The sequence below is a fragment of the Carlito syrichta genome, unplaced genomic scaffold (assembly GCF_000164805.1).
Source record: "Carlito syrichta isolate Samal-C Ts95f unplaced genomic scaffold, Tarsius_syrichta-2.0.1 Scaffold315848, whole genome shotgun sequence".
Classification (NCBI taxonomy): Eukaryota; Metazoa; Chordata; class Mammalia; order Primates; family Tarsiidae; genus Carlito; species Carlito syrichta.
Window position 1 is genome coordinate 904,627 of NW_007259944.1, and position 20,233 is coordinate 924,859.

Below are 20,233 nucleotides of genomic sequence, written 5' to 3' on the forward strand. Positions count from 1 at the left end.
AGACCTCATCTCTACAATAAATCAAAAAATCAGCCGGGCGTGGTAGCGCATGCCTGTAATTCCGGCTACTCAGAAGGCTGAGGTGGAAGGATCGCCGGAGCCCAGCAGGTCGAGGCTGCGGTGGCCGGGAGCAGCCACTGCACTCCAGTCTGGGCGACAGAGTGAGACTCCAACTCAAAAAAACAAAAAAAAACAAAAGAAAAGAAAACAGGAAAGCAAGGGGCCAATATCGATACCCTTTTATCTTTGTGTCAGGACAGTTAATTGCCACTCAGAGTGGGCTGAGCTTGAATTTGGGGGCGGGAGTTAGAGTCGGATTAGCTTTCTCTGAAACGGTGAGTCTTTCAGATGTAGGACCATGTTTGCTTGCCTCTGGGTTCCGTGGGCTGAGCTGGTGAGATGCAGCTTCCTGTCTTAAAATGCATAGTCCAGACTCAGGGGATTTTGCCTCTGTCTGAATCAGGAGTCAACCATGCGACAGAGGAAGTGAACAGGGCCGGTGGAGGGCATGGCCACAGATTGCTCATGAGTTGTGGGATGGTGAGAAAGTTACCTAACCTAGGGAGCTTTGCCTTTCTCGTTTTCAAAAGGGCTCATGACACTGCTTTCCTCTGAGCACTGTTACAGAGATTAAATTAGCTATGTTTAGCTGAGTGGAGTGGCTCATGCCTGGAATCCCAGCACTTTGGGAGGCCCAAGTTGGAGGATTGCTTGAGCCCGGGAGTTCAAGACCAGCCTGGGCAACATAGTGAGACCTCATCTCTACAAAAAAAAAAAAAAAAAATTAATCAGGGTATGGCTGCTCATGCCTGTATTTCCAGCTACTTGGGAGACTGAGGTGGAAGGATTGCCTGAACCCAGGAAGTAGAGGCTGCGGTAGCTGCGGTAGCTGTGGTTATGTCACTGCATTCCGGCCTGGGCAACACAGTGAGACTCTGACTCAAAAATAAATAAATAGATAGATAAATAGGTAAGTAGGTAGATAGATAAACAAATAAATAAATAAATAGGCTATGATTGTGAACAATCCGAATAGATTATATAGAAAAGTCTTCTCCTCGTGTGGGAGTACCAAGTTTTCCTTGTGAAGAGGCTGACGGCTGTCATGTCCACAGCTCTGATGGGGAGGGTGTTTATATCACATATCCGTTATTTTTCCTCAGACCTGATTTTCTTTTTCTTTCTTTCTTTTTTTGAGTCGGAGTCTCACTCTGTCCCCCAGACTGGAGTGCAGTGGCACACTCACAGCCACTGCAACCTCAACCTGCTGGGCTCAGGCGATCCTTCCGCCTAAGCCTTCCAAGTAGCTGGATCTACAGGCATGCACCATCACACCCGGCTAATTTTTCTTGATTTGTTGTAGAGGTGAGATCTTGCCAAGTTATCCAGGCTGGTCTCAAACCCGTGGGCTTAGGCAATCCTCTCACCTTGGTCTCCTAAAGTGCTGAGATTATGGGCATGAGCCACCGTGCCTGGCCAGACCTGATTTTCAAGCAGCTGAGCTGGCAAGGGGACAGAGTCGGTTATTGGCAAGACCATGTCCCCAAGCTGGTAGTGTGCTTGTTGGTTCCCTGGGCTGGGAAGGTTTGTGAGGAAAGCCTTGTCAAGGCCTGGCCCACGCACACTGGGACACTCCCTACTGTGCGCCCAGCTCTGCACAGCTGTCCTGGAAACACCCTGCCTTTCTGGAACCTTTCAGCCCCTGGGGAATTACACGAAGCAGAAAACTTTTGCTCTTGCCTCAGCTGCAGGAAGTGGAGCCTGCTTGGCTTTGGCGGTTGATTTCTGTGCCCAGCGAGTGTTTCTTGTATCTGGAGCCTGGAACTGCTTACCTGGGCCACTGGAAAGGCCACACCAACGCCTCCCGACCGTGGGACAGTACGGAGTTTGGGACCTCATTGGGACCTTGTGGGTGGCACCTGTCCTCTCAGGACATCAACTTTGATTTGCACACCTCAATCACTCAGTTTTTCCAGAAGCAAGTAAATGGCCACATGTTTTTCTTGAGTTAGGAGGTCTCACTCTGTTGCCCAGGCTGGAGTACAGTGGTGCAGTCATGGCTCACCATAGCCTCAACCTCCTGGGTTCAAGCGATCCTCGCATCTCAGCCTCTCAAGTAACTGGGACTACAGGTATATGCCACCACACCTTGCTAATTTTTAAATTTGAGGTCTTGCTACATTGCCTAGGCTGGTCTTGAATTCCCGGGCTCAAGCAATCCTCCTACCTTGCCTGCCAAAGAGCTGGGATTACAGGCATGAACCACGGCATCTGGCTGTTCACACGCTTGTCTTATCAAACCTCCAGAGAGCTGTGGAGAAAGGCCCTTCTAGAAGGAGCCTGCTGGCCATCAGGATGGGGCCCATTTTGTACCTTCTGGAGTCGGCAAGGGTGTGGGGGTGGGAAGGGATGTTCTTTCCACGCAAACAGGTGGGTTTGTTTACCTGGCTCCTCTTCCTCCCGATACTCCCGGCCAGCCCACTGAGAAGGCTGGAATTAGTACCTGGGCTTCCCCGCACAGGCAGCCATTTCCGGCTGTTTCTCACTTTGTGACATTCATTCCTCACCCTTCCATTTGTTCTGTCACATCACCTCCAGTTTCTATTTGTGTCTCTGGCGACAAGAACTGTTCTCACTTCAGGGGTACCTGCTGTGAGCTGTGCCCTGGTGACCCACCAAGGCCATCTTACCGAGCCTTTCGATAGGGGCCCCAGGGGGGCGGGAGGTGACATCCCTTCTGTATTGGTATACACGGAAACTCAGGGAGGTGATGCAATCGCCCCAAAGTCACACAGCTGTTAAGAAGCAGAAATGGGATGGAAATTCAGACCTGTCTGACCCAGAGTGAGAAGGTTTGTTCTTCCTGACACACTGCACCTCTCTGGTGTCCCCCAGGGAGGAGGAGACAGACCTTACCGACGTGAGGTGGGTCTGTCTGCTCCCAATGTAGGGGCCAGCCCGGCTCAACCCAGGGGCTGTGATTGAACACAGAGTAGTCCTGGCTTTCTTGAAGGAGGGAGATTTTCTCCCAAGGAGCCACTGGGTTTGTTTGATTGGGCTGCTGTATGTTTCAGGCTCCTCCATCTCCCTGCTTCTCCCTTCCCTCCACTCCTACTCTTTCTTTCCTGCACAGCGGGAAGGACAGTCTCAATCTTATGATTTAGCACTGGTTTGTGCTTCCTTTGAGAACCTGCCCTTTCTGACCTGTAGTCAGAGACCAGAGGGCGAGCGGCTGTGAATCTACCAGAGTCCCAGGACATGGCGCGCGTGGCAGTGAAGGGGGAGGCCGGGAGCCCGAGAGTCCCGGGTTCAAATCCTAGCTCTACCCTGTATGAACCATGGTGACTGGGGCAAGTTGCCTGACGGTACCGAGCCTGTTTCCCCTTTCGTGAAACGTGGGCAGCAGTAGGCCCATCCTGTGCAGAGTTGCTGTGACGTGTGCAAAACGTCAGCTGCCGTGTTTGGAGTGACAGAAGCAGATGCTTGCACCACCACGTAAATGATGGTGACCGTCCACTCGTCGTGTGTCCCTTGACCGCGCTTGACAAAGTAGACAAGGTTCGCACTTGTGTTGGGGGTGGGGCAAAAGCCACTGGCAAATCACAAGTAGCTAAACAAGGGTTTGCTAGTAAATGAAATATTCCAGCACTGTGCTAGTAAGTGCTAAATATCTGATTTTCCAGGGGAAAAAAGCCCAATGTGTAGCATTTGCCAATTGTGGTGGTGTAAATAGTCCCACCATGGCTAGAAATATACATGCGAAAGTGACCAAAGCGGTGTTACCTGGATCTTAACATTTCTAAAGTGTAACAGTGGGTTTTTGCAAGGCTAGGAGAACTGGCTCCGGCACTGGCATCACACGTCTGTGATGATAGACGTGTGTATTCGATGTGCTTCAGGAAAGACCTGAATATCTGAAAACCAAATGGACCGGTGGAATTGAATGTCAGGCAAAGAAAATGGCTTGTGCAGAGGCCCTGAGGTCAGAAAGGACTTGTGCTCTGCAAGCAAGAGGATGGACGGCTGTTGGCAGCAGCAGCCTGGTGGGTGAAGGAGGAGCAGGGGCTAAGCCGTGGGACGTCTCACAGACCGTCAGGTGGGGTTTGGATTTTACTCTAAGGTCGCAGGATGTCTTTGGAAGGTCGTAGGCCTGGGAGTGTTCAGATCCGATTTGCGTTTTTGAAAGATGGTTGAGTTGCTCTGGGAAAGACTACCCAGAGGTAAGTTGGGCATTGCTGGTGGCTTCAGGGAGAGGCAGTGGTGGCTGGGGGGCGGGGAGAGGTGTGCACCGGCTGGGGGTGAGGGGTGAGGTTATGGACAGTGTGCAGGATTCTGATGGAGCTATAGGGATGGGACAGATGGTATCTCAGGGTGCTCCCTGGAGTACCCTAGCAGGTGATTTCTGCTCTTCTGTCATCAAGGAGGAAGTGGCCTTTGACCATCAGGCCCTGCTCTCCAGTCTACCCACCCTTTTTCCCGATCTCACCTCCTGATAAACCCAGGAGAGGCAACGAGGACATTTATTTGTCATGGACCCAAATACAAAGTAAAAACAGCAGAAACTAGGTCTCTTCCCATGCCACCCTTCTTCCTTGATTTTCATCACCCAGCACAGTCTTTGCTCTTCAGATAAGAGGCTTCTGCTTTGACTTCCCTCTTGGCCTGAAGCCACCTCTTGGGTGTACTTCAGACACTGATGGAACCATCTGGAAGGTTAAGGAAAAGGTTGGCATCTAGCAGCTCCACTCCTGGCCTGTCCCTTGATATGACTTTTAGAAGGGGACATGAGAATGCCATCTCTCGAGACCAGCAGAATTTTCTGTGATGATAGACGTGTTCTGTCTCTGTATTTTAATGGTAGCCTCAAGCCACATGTGGCTTGTGAGCACTTGGAATGTGGCTGCAACTGAGAAGGTGACTTTGTGGTTTTCTTTCCTTTCTTTTTTTTTTTTTGAGTTGGAGTCTCACCTTGTCACCCAGGTTGGAATGCAGTGGCATGCTTACACGATCCTTTCGCCTTAGACTTCCAAGTAGCTAGAACCACAGGTGTGCACCACCAAGCCTGGCCAATTTTCTGATTTATTGTAGAGATGAGGTCTCGCCAAGTTGCATAGGCTAGTCTCAAACCCTTGAGCTCAGGCAATCCTCTCTCCTCTGCCTCCCAAAGTGCTGGGATTACAGGGTTGAGCCACCATGTCTGGCCAGCTTTCTTTACTTTTAGTTAATGGACACGTGTGGCTTCCTTCATCGGAGAGCACAATTCAAGACCACATGTGATTACCTATGGCCCTGGGACTTTCTTGTGGTTTGGCAGGTGACTGGAGATTGTAGTGACATTTTCTAGAACTTCAGAGAAGGATGGACTCTTAGTGAGTTGTCCCTTATCATAGCCCCTGTTACCTTGCAGGGAAGGGAACAGAGTCCCAGGAAGATTGAATGGTCTGTCTAGCTTTTGTTGCTAAGGAATGGCAAGACAGGAACATACCATCAGACTCTCAGCTCAGTGTCCTTTGCTCTTCTGTTATTATGTGTTTTTTAAACCACGTTACATTCCACAAGTCTTCCTGTAACATAACAGACATATGAAGTCACAGTCCTCTCTGATCACCTCAACCTTGAGGTCTTCTCCATCTGAAGAGGCGATGACAGTGTGGTCAGTTTGGAGCGCGTCCTTCCACACCCTTCTCTGTTGTGAATGCACGGATGGACGGCATTCCACATTGCTTTGCACGTTGCATCATGCTGTGTGTGTTTTTCTACATGTTGCTTTTCTTTTCAACATCATGTCCTAGATCTTTCTGGATCAGTTCACACACCTCTGTCTTACTATTTTTCTTGCTGCTGCTGTAGTGTTTTATAACCTGGGTGCGTCCTGTTAGTCAGGCTATTGATGTCAGTCATTGTTCATTACTGCATTTGTTTTTGTAAACATTTTTGTACACAGCTCTTATTCCCACAGTGTTTCTTTAGGGCTCATACTGAGAGGCAAAATCAGTGGGTCACAGAGGATGGACAGATTGGTTGATGTGTATTTTTCTTGAAGTTACTATTTTAATATCTTTAAAATACTTATACTAGCTTATATTCCTATCATCTGTATGAAACTGCCTGTTTTCCCATAGTCTCCAAAATACTTGATGTTATCAAATATCTACATGTCTGCTAATCTAATGGGTGAAAAACAATAGTATCTCATGGTTGTTTAATTTGCATTTTTCTGTTTACAAGTCAAATTGGGCATCTTTTCTATGTTAATGGCCTTTTGTTTTTTTGTGAATTTCCGGTCAGATATCATGCTCATTTTTTTTTTCTTTTGGGTAATTTTATTCATTTATTCAGCAAATACGCACTGGTTTGCCTACTATGTACCAAGCATTATTCTAGGTGCTAGGGGTTTTGTGTCAAATTAAAGAGACAAACATCCCTGCCCTCAGAGAGGAGACACTAACCCCCTGTGGCTTGTGAGCACTTGGCACGTGGCTGGTGCCAGTAAGAAATGGAATTTTCTGTTTTCTTTCATTGTAATTGATGGACATGGGTGACTCCCTGCTTCTGCTTTCTGGGAAGAGCACAATCCTAGGCCGTGTGGGCTCGTCCTCGCCCTGGGCCTTTCTTTACCTCTTGGTGGGGACCGGAATTAACGCAGTGCTTCAGAGAAGGGTGGACTCTTAGGGAGTCATCATTTGTCGTGGCCCCCCCTTAATGTTCAGAGAAAGGAACCGGAGGCACAGAGAGTTCTGGGAGAAAGACCGAGGCAGGAGGAATCAAGAGAATCCACAGCAAGTTAGATGGGATGAAGAAAAGGAGGAGGCGCTCAGGAAAGTCCTGGAGTGGGCAGCCCTTTGAACAGGATGGCGGGGGAGTCCTGCCTTTGATTCACCCCACATGGACATCCTTTGTCTAGTCCCTACACTTGTCTTTTGCCTGTTGTATGTTGCACCTGCTTTCTTCAGTCTTTAATTAGCTTCGACTTAGATGTTGGTTCTTTTGTCTCATTCTTTTTCTTTAATTACAAAATTAAACTTTGTTCATGGGAACGCAGTCATGTAAAAAGTGTCAGTTCTTTCTTCAGATCTTCCCAGGCACTGGCCGTCAAGAACTCTGCGTGTGCCTTTGGTGATTTTTAATCCTCACTGCTTTGTAATACTCCTCCCCCTACCCAGTCAGCAGTCAAGCACAGTTTCTGACTATTTCTCCGTAAATGCAAGTCTGATCTACTATATTCTTCCTCATGGCTGTGTCATAGTCCATGTTAGAGAGAATCCCTGGAAATTATCCAAGCGATCCCCTCTGGCCGGACATCAAGGTTGCTTCCCGTTCTCTGTTCTTCCCGATGACGCAGCAGCCCCGTTCTCTCTCTGCCGCTCATGAGTTCTTGGTCTTTCTGTGTATTGGACCAGAGCCACCACACTCTGGACATTCATGATTTTGTTTTCTGCCCCCAGCTCCATGGCTACATGGAAAACAAGCCCCTGGGGCTACAGATCTTCATTGGGACGGCCGATGAACGAATCCTTAAGCCACACGCCTTCTACCAGGTGCACCGGATCACAGGGAAAACCGTCACTACCACCAGCTATGAGAAGATCGTGGGCAACACCAAAGTGCTGGAGATCCCCCTGGAGCCAAAAAATAACATGCGGGCGACGTAAGAGCTGTGGGCTTTTATGGGGAAGTGGGTGGGGACTTAGAAGAGGGGGCTCTGCCGAGTGGAAGAAAGCAGCCGTAGGTGGTGGTTCTCAATCTGTAACTGATCGACTCATAGTGATTTCTGTTTTTAAAAGTATAATATGTAAATATTTTTTCATGTCTTGGAGGGGGAATACACATGAGTCTTTGAATTACATTGTTTGGGATGAGGTTCAATGTATTTACATTTAAAATACTGATTTGACCTAAAGAAATCCATTAAGTCACCATGTAGAGAGGTCTAAACTCCCAAAGCTAATACGCTCATGACTGAAATTTGGAAAACACCGCACCTATGTTTTGGGGCTGAAAACCCTTTCAATGAGAAAATTCAGACTCAGAACTGCTGAATCCTCATTTCAGATTTACCAGTTGTTACCATTTTTCACTTTTGTTTTATCCCTTTCTTTCTTACCCTCTCTCCACTTTTTCCCGGACTGTTTGAGAGCTGGTTGCAGACTTTATTCCCCTTTACTTTTCTTTTTTCTACTTGGCCTTGCTCTGTTGCCCAGGCTGGAGTGCAGTGGCACGATCATGGTTCACTGCAGCCTTGACTTCCTGGGCTCAGGCGATCCTTCCAGCTCAGCCTCCCAGTCGCTGGGACTACAGTTTTGCACTATCATGCCTGGCTAATTTTTGTATTTTTTGTAGCTTTCCAGGTTGCTATAACCACAGACATGCACCAACCTGCCAGGCTAATTTTTTTTTTTTTTTTTGCCCAGGCTGGTCTCGAACTCCCGGGCTCACGCGATCCATCCACCTGGGCCTCCCAAAGTGCTGGGATTATAGGTGTGAGCCACTGCGCTGGGCCCTCTTTTACTTTTAAATACTTCCTGGGTGCATTTTCTAAGAGCAAGCATGCTCTATTACACGACCACAGTACATTGACCAAATTCAGGAGACTTAATGTTGATTCTCTACTCTGATCTGTTGAATAGTCCATAATCCACATTGACCGGTTGCGCAGAGCTTTTCAGATACTTTTGAGAATAGAGGGGCTGCCATGAACAGTCCCCCTGGAGAAGCACCCTCCCCTGGGGAGTTTCTCAGAGTGCTTTGTACATTTCTTATCCCATCTTGGCACATGTTCCTGGCTGAAACACTCAGGGGTGTGTTGCAGTTGCCCTCCGTGGCTGGCAGAGGAATTGGCTGAGGCTAAGGCGGTTTGGTGGGTGACCTTTCCTGCTCATGAGGCCGGCCAGTTCCAAACGGGGTTCTTTACCTCCTGGCAGCATCGACTGCGCGGGGATCTTGAAGCTCAGAAACGCCGACATCGAGCTGCGGAAAGGCGAGACGGACATCGGGAGGAAGAACACGCGGGTGAGGCTGGTGTTCCGAGTCCACATCCCGGAGTCCAGTGGCAGGATCGTGTCCCTGCAGACGGCGTCCAACCCCATTGAGTGCTGTAAGTTGGACTCTGGCCGGGTCTCTCTTGGGAAGGCACATGGCGTGGTGTGTCCCGTGTACGCAGGGCCCGCACGATGGGGCGGGGGTAGAGACAGAGCACAATGCGGGCTTCTCTCTTGCTTGCTCCTGTTTACTTTCAGAGGGTTCCGTGGCCTCACAGGAAATTAAAAAATAATACGGCTAATGAGTAACCCACAGCTTTGTTCAGAAGATTCAAAATGAGTAAAGACTGTTCTGGTCTTAGAAGGGCAGATGTATCCAGAATGACTTGATTGCACGTGGTGGCTCTTTTTTCTTCTTGGCTTTTGTTCTTCTTTTTTTTTTTTTGAGTCAAAAATCTCACTCTGCAGCCTCCACCTGCTGGGCTCAGGTGATCCTTCCGCGTCCGCCTTCCAGGTTGCTGGAACCACAGACATGCGCCAACCTGCCAGGCTAATTTTTTTTTTATTGTAGAGATGAGGTCTCGCCAAGTTGCCCCGTGGTCTTGAACTCCTGGGCTCAGGCAATCCTCTTGCCTCTGCCTCCCAAAGTGCTGGTATTACAGGCATGAGCCACCACACCTGGCTTATTCTTTTAGCTAAGAGTCACAATGTCACAGCAGCTCTGGTTTGCTGAGCTTTGACTCTGCTGGTCATAGGGCTGAGTGCTCAGCAAGTCATAGCTCACTGAATGTTCAGGGCAATCCTTGGCACCACTGGTATCCTTAGGCCCATTTTACAGATGAGGAGGGTGAGACATGAGGGGTGAGTAGGCTGTGCGCACACTCAGAGGGGGAAGCTTGGGATTGGAACTGGAACTTCTGTATGTGGGAGTCGTGCCCCGCCTGCCACCATGCCTGTCCCTGCATGTTTACTGAGGTCTATTGGGTGCTGGTACTGTGCCAGGGGTGGGGGAAGGGGGCGTGGTCTGCAGATGAGCAGAACGAGTTCTCTGTCCTTAACAAGCTTATTGTCTAGTGAGGATCAAGACACCCAGACAGAGCGTTGGTAACATTGCAGAAGATTTTCGGAATCTGGTATTTAGGTGGCCCAGATCTGCCGTTTGGAACGACATAGCAGAAAACTGGCTAATTCATACCAGGTTTCAAAAGAAGAAGTCGTTTTGAGCTCATTCCTAGGGACTTTTTAGAAGTTTTGCTGTTAGTTTTTGCAATTAGAGACAACAATGCTTAGTCTGCTCAGTGTTTGAAAGTTTAGAAATTACTTTAAAAAGCATAAAGAAGAAAAAAGTAAACATTGTTCCAGAAACAGAAACTGCTTACATTATTTTTAAAGTCTCTTTCTTCTGAGAATATTTTGTTTTATGCTGTTATAATCATGATCCATATTAAATTATGTTTCAGAATTTTGTTTTTCCTTTTTACTAGACATTGTATCATGACTAGTTGACTACAGAGGTCAGGGAGGTCATGAAAATGAATGGGGTGGTTTGAATGGCAGACATTAGGGAGTAGTGGAGATTGGGGATCAGGGTGGCACATTCCCACCTAAGTGGGCCGCTGTCACTCAACCGCAGCCAATATTTCTACGTGGGAATGTAGATTCAATGTGGCCAAATCTTCTGGTTTTTAAGGATAAACCCCACATCTCCTGATTTAAAAAAAAAGAAAGCAAAGAAAGGAAACAGATTCAAAATACTCTGTGGGTTAGACAAAGCCTGCACGTGACTTCTATTAATCAGAGGCTGTCTTAAGACATGCAGAAGCAAAGGAAAGCATGAGCATTTTATGCAGAAAGGGCTGAGAGGACTGGCCCTCGGGACCAGAAGCCAGTAGGGATAGAGGGTGTGTGCTCTCTGGGACAGTAGCCAGAACTCTGTCTTGGTTGGTCTTTGGGAATGAATGAAGGGGCATTCTGATTTCTTCTAGCCTTGTGAGTCAAGACACAGATCAGGCTGAGCTGGTGACCAGCTTGCACTCTGATGCTAGGTGAGAGAAAGACCCAGGAGCAGATAACACGGGAAAACAAGTGTTGAAAGCCACATCCTTGTAGAGACCTTGGAATTCCCCTACTCTGTTCAGCAGACCCCACCCCGTCCCCCGAATGCGGGCCGTGGTGGCTGCCTCATGCCTGCTTAGCTTTGAACATCTCAGGATGTTTCTGGAAGGGAGCTCAGCGCTTCCTCAGTGACCTGGGGGATTTTGAGCAGAGAAGGTCTCCCCTTCTGGCCAATGACTCACCTGCCTGGAAGGACTGTGGTTTGCAGAAGGTGGGGGACTGTGCGGGAGCCCATGTTCTTCTCTGTCTTGGGTCCCTGGAGGCGGCTTATCTTACATCGATCTGAGACTTTAGGGATCCCTGCTGAACCGCGGGCACCCCCGGGAAGATCTTCAGGTGTTTGAAAGTTGTTTGAAACTTAATTTGTTTTTTTCTTCTTTAAAAAGCATTTGGCTGATTCACCTTTGTTGTTTAGCCATATAAGGGACTGAGCTTTCCTGGTGAGGTGATTCACCCAGTCTTCCTCAGTAAACAGTGAAGCTGAGGTCTAGTTTGCTGGTCCTGTGAAATGGCCCCTCCCTTGGTTTCTAGACCCTTCCCTTCCTGAGATGTCATGCTGGGCTCCCGTCTGGCCCCCCCTTCCTCCCTCCCGTGTGGAATATTCCCTCATGTCTATTTCCTTTTTTGTTCTACTTACCTAGACGAGTGCCTGGTAGCTCCTTAAATAGTGATTAATAGACTACCTGTATAATCCATCGGGAGATATTCCATAAATACTTATTAACAAGAATTTGCCAATCCCATGCATTGGCACAGTATGTGTAAAGTAAATACTTATGGATTAATGGCTTAGTGGGTACCCCATAGGAGGAGTGAGTTGGTAAGAACACTTCGTGGACTGAGACTTCTTAGTGAGGCTAACTTATTTACTATGGAGGTGCCTTCTTGGTATTGTCTTAGGGATCAAGGGTAAGTTCTCAGTTCTCAGATTCTTTTTTTTTTTTTTTTTTGAGTTGGAGTCTCACTGTTGCCCAGGCTGGAGTGTCATGGCATGATCACTACTCAAGCCTCAGCCTTCTGAGCTCAAGCAGGCCTCCTGTCTCAACCCCCTGAGTAGCTGGGACTGTAGGAGTGCGCCACTATGCCCAGCCTTTTTTTTTTTTTTTTTTTGTAGAGACGAGGTCTCACTGTGTTGCCCGGGCTGGTCTCAAACTCCTAGGCTCAAGTGATCCTCCCACCTTGTGCTGGGATGACAGGCGTGAGCCGCTGCACCTGGCCTAGTTCCCAGATTCTTATAGAAAAACCATGAACAGACTACTGGAGACCACTCTTTGGAAAATGAGTGTTTGGCTGGAAATGCAGATTGCTTGTGTTTGTTTTCATGCCCGCCTGCCAGAGGTCCTGGCCCACTCTGTGCAGACTGGCACCTCACCTGCTCTTAGGCTTCAGTTTCCAACGGGTCTTCAGTATTGGCACAGAGATCCTTCTAGTCTCCCCACCCAAGACTGCTATGAACCCTCCTCAGTCTCCCAAACTCAGGGTGCTGCCCTCCCCCCCAGGGGGAGTATGGGAGAGGTTGGAAGGGAACCCTCTTGCGACCCATGGCGGGTCACAGTGGCGCACTCTCCCTCCCTCCTCCCACACAGTGGGGCCATCTTCCTCTCTTGCTCAGCCTCACCGCCTCACCTGAGCCTCGGACTCCAGCTTTCTGGTGGTGGCAGAGCGAGCCCCTGTGTCCCCCGTGAGTGTCCTTGGCTGTCATGACCAATCAGTGCAAACTGGGTGGCTTAGACAACACACACTGCTCTCTCATGGTTGTTGAGGCCCAGGTCCAAAATCAAGGAGCCGGCAGGGCTGGTCCCTCAAGAAGGCTCTGGAAAGGACAGCGTCTCATGCCTCTCTCCTGCTTCTGGTGGTTGCTGGCGCTCCTAAGCCATGTCTCTCCCATCTCCACCCCTGTCTGCCCATGGCCACTTCTGTGTCCTTTTCTATTGTGTATAAGGTCACTCTTACTGAATTTGCCCTGATCCAGGATGAGCTCATTTCCATCCTTACCTTAATTGCATCCACAAAGACCCTGTGTCCCAATAGGGCACATTCTGAGGTTCCAGGTGGGGGAGGTCTGGGTGGGCAGCAGGAGGACTACTCACCCACCCGAACCCCTCAGTGCCTTTCTTGATACCCCTTCCTGCCTGCCCCTCAGTTCTCAGATGTTCTGGGATCCTTCCCAAGCTTGTCGGCATTTACCCATGCTGTCACCTCTACCTGGATCACAGGTTCTCAAACTACACATTAGAATCACTTGGGGAGTTATGTGAAAAAATACCGGTGCCGTGGCTCCACCCCGAGACTCTGATTTGGTCGTCTGGGGGCAAGGAGGCTTTCTGATGTCCCCCAGTGGTTCCGTTGCAGGGCAGTGTTTGAGAACTGCCCGCCTGAGTCCTCCCCTGCTTCACTCACCAGCCCTAAGCCAACTCCTCTTTATCCAGGGCCCCTGTTTAAATGGCCCCCCAGGAAGAAATATCCTTAACCCCACAGGCCATGGAGTCCCCTCGCAGTACTCTGACAACCCAGTCTACTTGTCCATCTGTATCCAAGGCACGGATACTGGGTCTTGCGAGAACTTTCCAGAACCTCTCCAGCCATGACCTGAGCAGCTTTCTTCCTGTCCTGTAGAAAACACCAACAGCAATTTCAAGCCAGGCCCTGCCTGCTCTGAGCACAGAACGTAGATTCACTCTGCTCCTGCTGCAGGGCTTGGGACATGAGAGGCAGGCGGGAGGTGGAGAGGGTGGGGTGGGATTAGAAAGTAGATTTCCTCATGCGCTGTTTCCTCTGTCTCTCTTGATGACATACGTATTTTTTTGCCGAGCTATAATTAGGATATAGTAGGTGGCACAGATTGTCGGTGTTCGGTTCAGTGATTTTTGACAATGGCATGGCCCTGTGTCCCCGCCACCCAGAACAGCATGTCAAGCACTTTGCTCACTCCTGAGCATTCCCTGGTGTTCCTGCAGCCGTGTCTGCCCCCAAGCCCATGAAGAAATCCCATGCAGGGGCAACCACTATTCCAACTGCTGTCCCCTTTAGTCAGTCTCCTCTGTTCTAGAACTTCTCAGGTGGGATTAGACAGTATGCATGCTGGTGAGCCCGACTGTTTTGCCCAGCATGGTGGGTTTTGTTTGTTTGTTTTTGAGTTGGAGTCTCGCTCTGTTACCCAGACTGGAGTGCAGTGGCATGCTCATAACCACTGCAGCCTCGACCTGCTGGGCTCCGGCGACCCTTCTGCCTCAGCCTTCCAAGTTGCTAGAACTACAGGCGTGTGCCACCACACCTGGCTAATTTTTTGATTTATAGTAGAGACGAGGTCTTGCCAAGTTGCCCAGGCTGGTCTCAAACCCATGAGCTCAGGCAATCCTCTTACCTCGGCCTCCCAAAGTACTGGGATTATAGATATGAGCCACCACACCCGGCCCAGCATGGTGTTTTTGAGACCCTGTGGTTGTGTGATTCAGAGGTTCATTCCTGTTTGTTGCTGGGTGGGATTCGATTGTGTGGCTGTAACAATTGCTTATTTACCGCTGATGGGTGCTTGGACTGTTCCCAGAGTTTGGGAAGGCTGCAGCTGCAATTTGTGGGCAAAGGCTTTTGTTTCTCTCAGGTAACACCCAGGAGTGGAATTCCTGGCTCATGGGGTAAGCGGGTAAATGTTTTTGATTTATATATTTACATATATTGTCATTTTATTCTTCATGCAAGAGCATATGAGAGTTCCAGTGCTCCACATCCTCACCAATGTTTGGTATTATCAGTCTTTCTTATGTTATTTATAGAAACAGGATCTTGCTCTGTCACCCAGGCTGGAATGCAGTGGCATGATCATAGCTCACTGTACCCTCGAACTCCCTGGGCTCCGGCGATCCTCCCTCCTCAGCCTCCTGAGTAGCTGGGACTACAGGTGTACACCACCTAGCCCAGCTAATTTATTTTTTTGTAGCGTCAGGGTCTCGCTATGTTATGCAGGCTAGTCTCAAACTCCTGGGCTCAAGCTATCCTCCCACCTCAGCCTCCCAAAGTGCTGGGATCACAGACATCTTTATTTGTGTTTTTAATTTTAATCATTCTGAGTGAAAACTGACTGTTTATGTGCCCCCCCCCCCCGGCTATTTATCATCTTTGGTGAAGTGCCTTTTCAAATCAAATCATTAGCCATCTCTGACTGGGTTCTTTGAATTTTTGTTGTTAATATGCATCAGTTCTTTCTACATTCTGGACATGTGTTCTTTATCAGATACACATGTTGTCTTTCTCCCCAGTCCACACCTTGCCTGGTTATTTTCTGATAGTGTCTTTTTGTGAACATCCGTATTTTATTCTGATGATGCCTAATTTGTCCTTTTCTTCTGGGCTTGGTGCTTTCTTCATTCCTCCAAGAAATCTCTGTCTATCTGAAGGCAGCAAAGTTCTTCCATTTCCTTCTAGAAACTTTTTGTTTCTGGTGTTCGTGTTCAGGGTTGTGATACACCTTGGGTTGATCTTTTTGTATGGTGTGAGGTAGGGCCCAGTGCCCATGCTTTCCAGATGGTAATTCAGCTGCTTCACGGGCCTTTTTCTGAACGTTCAAGAGCTTAGAAAATCTCCAGCTGGGCCCTCCTGCACACCTTCCCTTCACCCCCCTTTCACCTGCCTGGTCCAGCTTGGGAGGTGGGTGGTTGTGCAGCAGTGCTTTGGGGGACCTGCAGAATCAGGGAGACCCGGTGGCTTTGCCTCGTGGGTCAGAACTGCTTCTTTTGTCTACCTGCTCCACCCAGCCACCAAAAGGACCCTCATCGTTCTCGCGGGCTTCCTGACATTCATTCTTTCCACTAAAAAGAGAGCTGCCCTGTGATACACACTATTCTAGGCACTAGTGATGCAGCCGTGGTCAGAACAGCGGCCCCGCCCTCTCGAAGGTTACGTTCTAGTGGGAAAAGCAATGAACAGGCAGGCAGAGGCAGCCTGTGACACAGCCAAGTTTCACCACGAGAGGAGCAAAGACTGTGGGTTGGTGGCCTGGGGTGTGGGAGCAACAACACGAGTCATGCTGAGCCCGGAAGGTCCCTCTGAGCAGACGGTGGGTTAAGCCAGTTCTGAGTGACTGGTCCAGGCAGAGGGCACAACAGGTGCAAAAGCCTTGAGGCAAGGATAAGCTTGGGGTCCCCAGGGAACAGAAAGGCAGCCAGGAAGACTGGGGGGAACGAGTGGAGGGGTGGGACCAAGGTGAGGTCTGGGACCAAGGTGGGGACTCTGGATTTTATTCTAAGGGACATGGGAAGGCTTGGATTCCAAATAAGGCTGGCATGATATAATTGATATTTAAAAATTCATTTATCAGCACTTAGTAGGTGCTGATAAACGTTTGGAGGCGAATGAAGGAAGAAAGGAGATGGGAAGGACTGGACAGGGAAGAGATGGAGGAAAATGAGCAATTATTAATCACTGACTGTGTGTCAAGCACCTTGTATGTTGTGGCTGAATCAGCCTAGGAACACCGTCGGAGACTGGGCTTGAAGTTAACTATCTGCAGCCACCGACTGGTAGGGGGCTAAGCTGGCTGGAACAGCCACATCCCTCTGAACTTCATGGCGACGGTCTGAGCTGCATCTTTTTCTTTTTCTTTTGAGTCGGAGTCTCACTCTGTCGTCCAGGCTGGAGTGCTGGAGTGCAGTGGCTCGATCAGGTCCCTTGACCTCCTAGGGACAGGCACTGCATCCACCCCAGTCTCTCGAGTAGCTGTGGCTACAGGCGTGTGCCACCATGCTTTTGTTTTTTGTAGAGATGAAGTCTCGCCATGTTGGCCAGGCTGGTCTCCGATGCCTGGGCTCCCATCTCAGTCTTCCAAAGTGCTGGGATTACAGGTGTGAGCCACTGAGCTGGCCTGAGCTACACCTTGAGTGACAGATTAATTTGGGCTAGAAACCCAAAGGGCAGCATCATCTCATGGTAAATCGGAGATTGACTCGGGGCCCCTGGGGGTCATGGCTACAAAGCCCCACCACCACATAGCACTAGGCTGCCTTCCTCCAGATCGTGTAGCAGTAAATCTTGGATGGAATCTGGGCAATGGGCAGAGGGCAGGTTGGCCAGGCCCTTGTAAGCCTGTGCTCTCCGCATAGTGACTAGGAATCTGCATGGTGGGGAGAAGCCATTTGGAGTGGTGGTTAGGACTATGGGCTCTGGAACCAGAGGCATGGGTTCAAATCCTGCCTCTGCCTCTTACTGACTGCTTGGTCCCAGGGAAGTTACTTAACACTTCGTGCCTCAGTTTCCCCATCTTTAAAATGGGGAGAATAATAGTACCCACCCCGTTGTTGTCGGGGCTTAGTGAGTGTGTGTGGGGCTCATACAGTCAGTCCCAACTGATCACACCGCATGATGCCGGAGACTCCTTTGTGGTGGTCTGACCTGGACAGAGCTCATCTTCCTCCCTTCATCCTCCTGTAGTTCACAAAACAGGCTTTGCAGACCCCTGGCTCTCACTCTGTCCCTGCAGCGGGCTGGCTAGAAGTGTAGCAAACACTCAGGGCTTTAGGCCCATAGCAGTGAGCCCCACGCCCTGCCCCATTCTGCTCCTGGGGCTGTGGCTGAGGGGTGGATTCTTATCTGCCAGTGGAGTGGGCCGGGGGTGACCACTGGGAAGTGAGGGCTCTAGAGAGCCCAGGTGGGGGCAGCTTCTTTACTGGTTGTTGGGTTGCTAGCCTGGCCGTCTCTGGGGCTGGTTATGGAGGAAGAGGTGGGCAAGTTTTCTCGTGTCGGCAAACGCACCTGCACTGACTCCCTTCCGTCCTCGTGACCCAGCGGCCTGTCTTACGACACACTCAGCTCAAACTCTCAGAAGCACTCATGGGGCACCGACATGTGCCAGTCACTGAGGCCCAGACGCAGCCTCTCTGAGTGCACACGCTGACCTGCCCAGGCTCCAAAGGGCGAGTGACTTGTGGCCGTTACACAAGAGCCTGACCCGTCTGCCTTAATGGACTTCCCTTGCCAGCCCATGCTCTTTTCTCCATCTAGGCTGCTGGGTCCCTCATTGACCTGGGAGGCCACCAGTCACACGGGGGTTCATGTTGCTCTCAGGGAGGCTCTCTCTAGGGAGACATCTGAGAAGGTTCTGGAAGGGGCGCCTGTTAGTACATTGGAATGGCAGAGCAACGACCTGATCGGGAGAGAGGCGATGGCTCTTGCTCCGCCTGGTGCATGTGGATTGGACGCGGCCTGGACACTGCCGCTCCATTTTCTGTATGAGGAAGCTGAGGCCCTGAGGTCCACTGCTAGAAGGTGGTCCTGTGCATTCCAGGTCCCTTGCAGGCGTCCACACCCCGCTCCTGCACTTTGGAGATATTGACAAGTTCCTCCTGGAGGCAGGCCCCCCGTCCCACCCTCCCACTTCCCAGAGAACGGCCAGAGTGGGGGCCGAGGGGCCTAGGCGAGGCCTGAGTCAGTGCCGCATTCTGGGCTAAGGCGGGCCCAGCCGGGCCAGGCTCGCAGCCAAGGATGGGCTTGATGGAGAGACAGGAAGGGCCGGCAGCTGGCAGAGTGCTCGGCTCAGGCCGACACGATGATCGGTGAGAGGATGGTGGCCCCTTTCTGCCTGGGCTGGCTAGGGCCTTTCCCACGGGGTCCTTCTCTGTTTCGCGGAAGAGGGGCCCCTCGGGGAAGCGGATCCCACAGTCTGGGTCCAAATCCCGCCTGTCTGCTGATTTTGCCAGGAGCTCCAGGCATAGACAGCCTTTCTCCTGGAGGCTCAGTGTCCTTGGCTCCAAGAGACAGGATGCCTGCTGTGGGGTCCCATGAAGCTGAGCAGTGAAAACAAACACGGCGATGTCCAGGGAGCTCTGATGAGGTGCCCTGCCCTTCCTTGCATTATGCAATCTGCAGACAGCCCAGTGAAATTGGTGCCATGATCATGTCCATTTTACAGATGAGAAAACTGAGGCAGTGAGCTGCAGTGCCTTGGTCAAAGGCCCGAATTAGCATGTTACTTTTACCCATGGCCCTAAATTTGCCTCCTGATGTGGGTGTCTTATGATCTGAACAGAAATGTACCCAGAATCTACTGGGCATCTGTAATTGTTGGCTGTTTAGAACAGAGCCTGACCCCTCTGCAGGAATGGACTTCCCTTGCCAGCCTCCCCGCCTCTCTTTTGGGTAGATTGTCATTCTTGGCCACCTGACTCCAAGACAGGCTTGCTTCAGACAGTGAGGCTGTCCCTGTTCAGGCCTACTCAGGCTGCCCCAGAGGCGCTGTGCTGGTGTGAATTTCCCCTGTGGCTGTCAGCAGTGTTGCTGGTGAAAGTGAGCCCTCAGGCTGCTGAAGCCAGCAGTGCCCTGTTGATTCAGAGCTTGTAAAATACAGGATCCGGGAGCTGCTTTATGACGTGCCAGAATGGGGCAGGAGGGAAGCCTGGGGAAAGCACCGAGTGAGGGCCGCCTTGGAGCTTAGCAGGAGCAGGGGTCAAGGCCTCACCAGCTGGCCAGACCCAGACCCTCAGGGTGGCCTTGCAACCCAGGGCCCTGGTTTGGTTGGAAAGCTGCAGGCCATGCGGTGGGGATTGTCTGCTATCCAAAAATGAACTCAAAACTAGATGGAGTTGTTGGGTCTGATGGGGCTGGGGTCTGGGCCTGGGAGGCCCTGTGGGCTTTCTGAGAGCACCCCCATAGGCCTGATGTGTCACCCCAATTACCCACCACAGGTGATAGAGATTGCATCAGACAAGGCTGGGGAAGTCCAGCCCAGGAGGGCAATGTGGGTGGTTGTTCACCTGTCCTCAGTTCCTCTTTCAGATGCTAATTGGCTTTTTTTCCTTTGTCTCTGGGCTCTCTGATGACTAGGGCCTACCCTGGGGGACCCTCCCCATCCTCAGGTGCCCCTTAAATGTGTGAGGCAGCTGGGTGTGGTAGCTCATGTCTGTAATCCCAGCACTTTGGGAGGTGGAGGTGAGAGGATTGTCTGAGCTCAGGAGCTCAAGACCAGCCTGAGCAACATGGCGAGACCTCATCTCTACAATAAATCAAAAAATTAGCTGGGCATGGTGGCGCGTGCCTGTAGTTCCAGCTGCTTGGAAGGCTGAGGCGGAAGGATCTCTGGAGCCCAGCAGGTCGAGGCGGCGGTGGCCGGGAGCATGCCACTGCACTCCAGCCTGGGCGACAGAGTGAGACTC

General features: G+C 50.5%; 1 protein-coding gene across 4 annotated transcripts in view; it reads left to right on the forward strand.

Moving 5' to 3' along the window:
• NFATC2 (nuclear factor of activated T-cells 2) overlaps positions 1-20,233 on the forward strand; it is a 144,062-nt gene that overhangs the window by 62,520 nt on the left and 61,309 nt on the right. For all 4 annotated transcript variants that reach the window (XM_021706668.1, XM_008073457.1, XM_008073455.2 and 1 more), the window contains exons 4-5: positions 7,446-7,648; positions 8,922-9,094. In XM_021706668.1, coding sequence (XP_021562343.1) covers positions 7,446-7,648; positions 8,922-9,094 — 376 coding nt within the window. The remainder of the gene's footprint in view (positions 1-7,445; positions 7,649-8,921; positions 9,095-20,233) is intronic.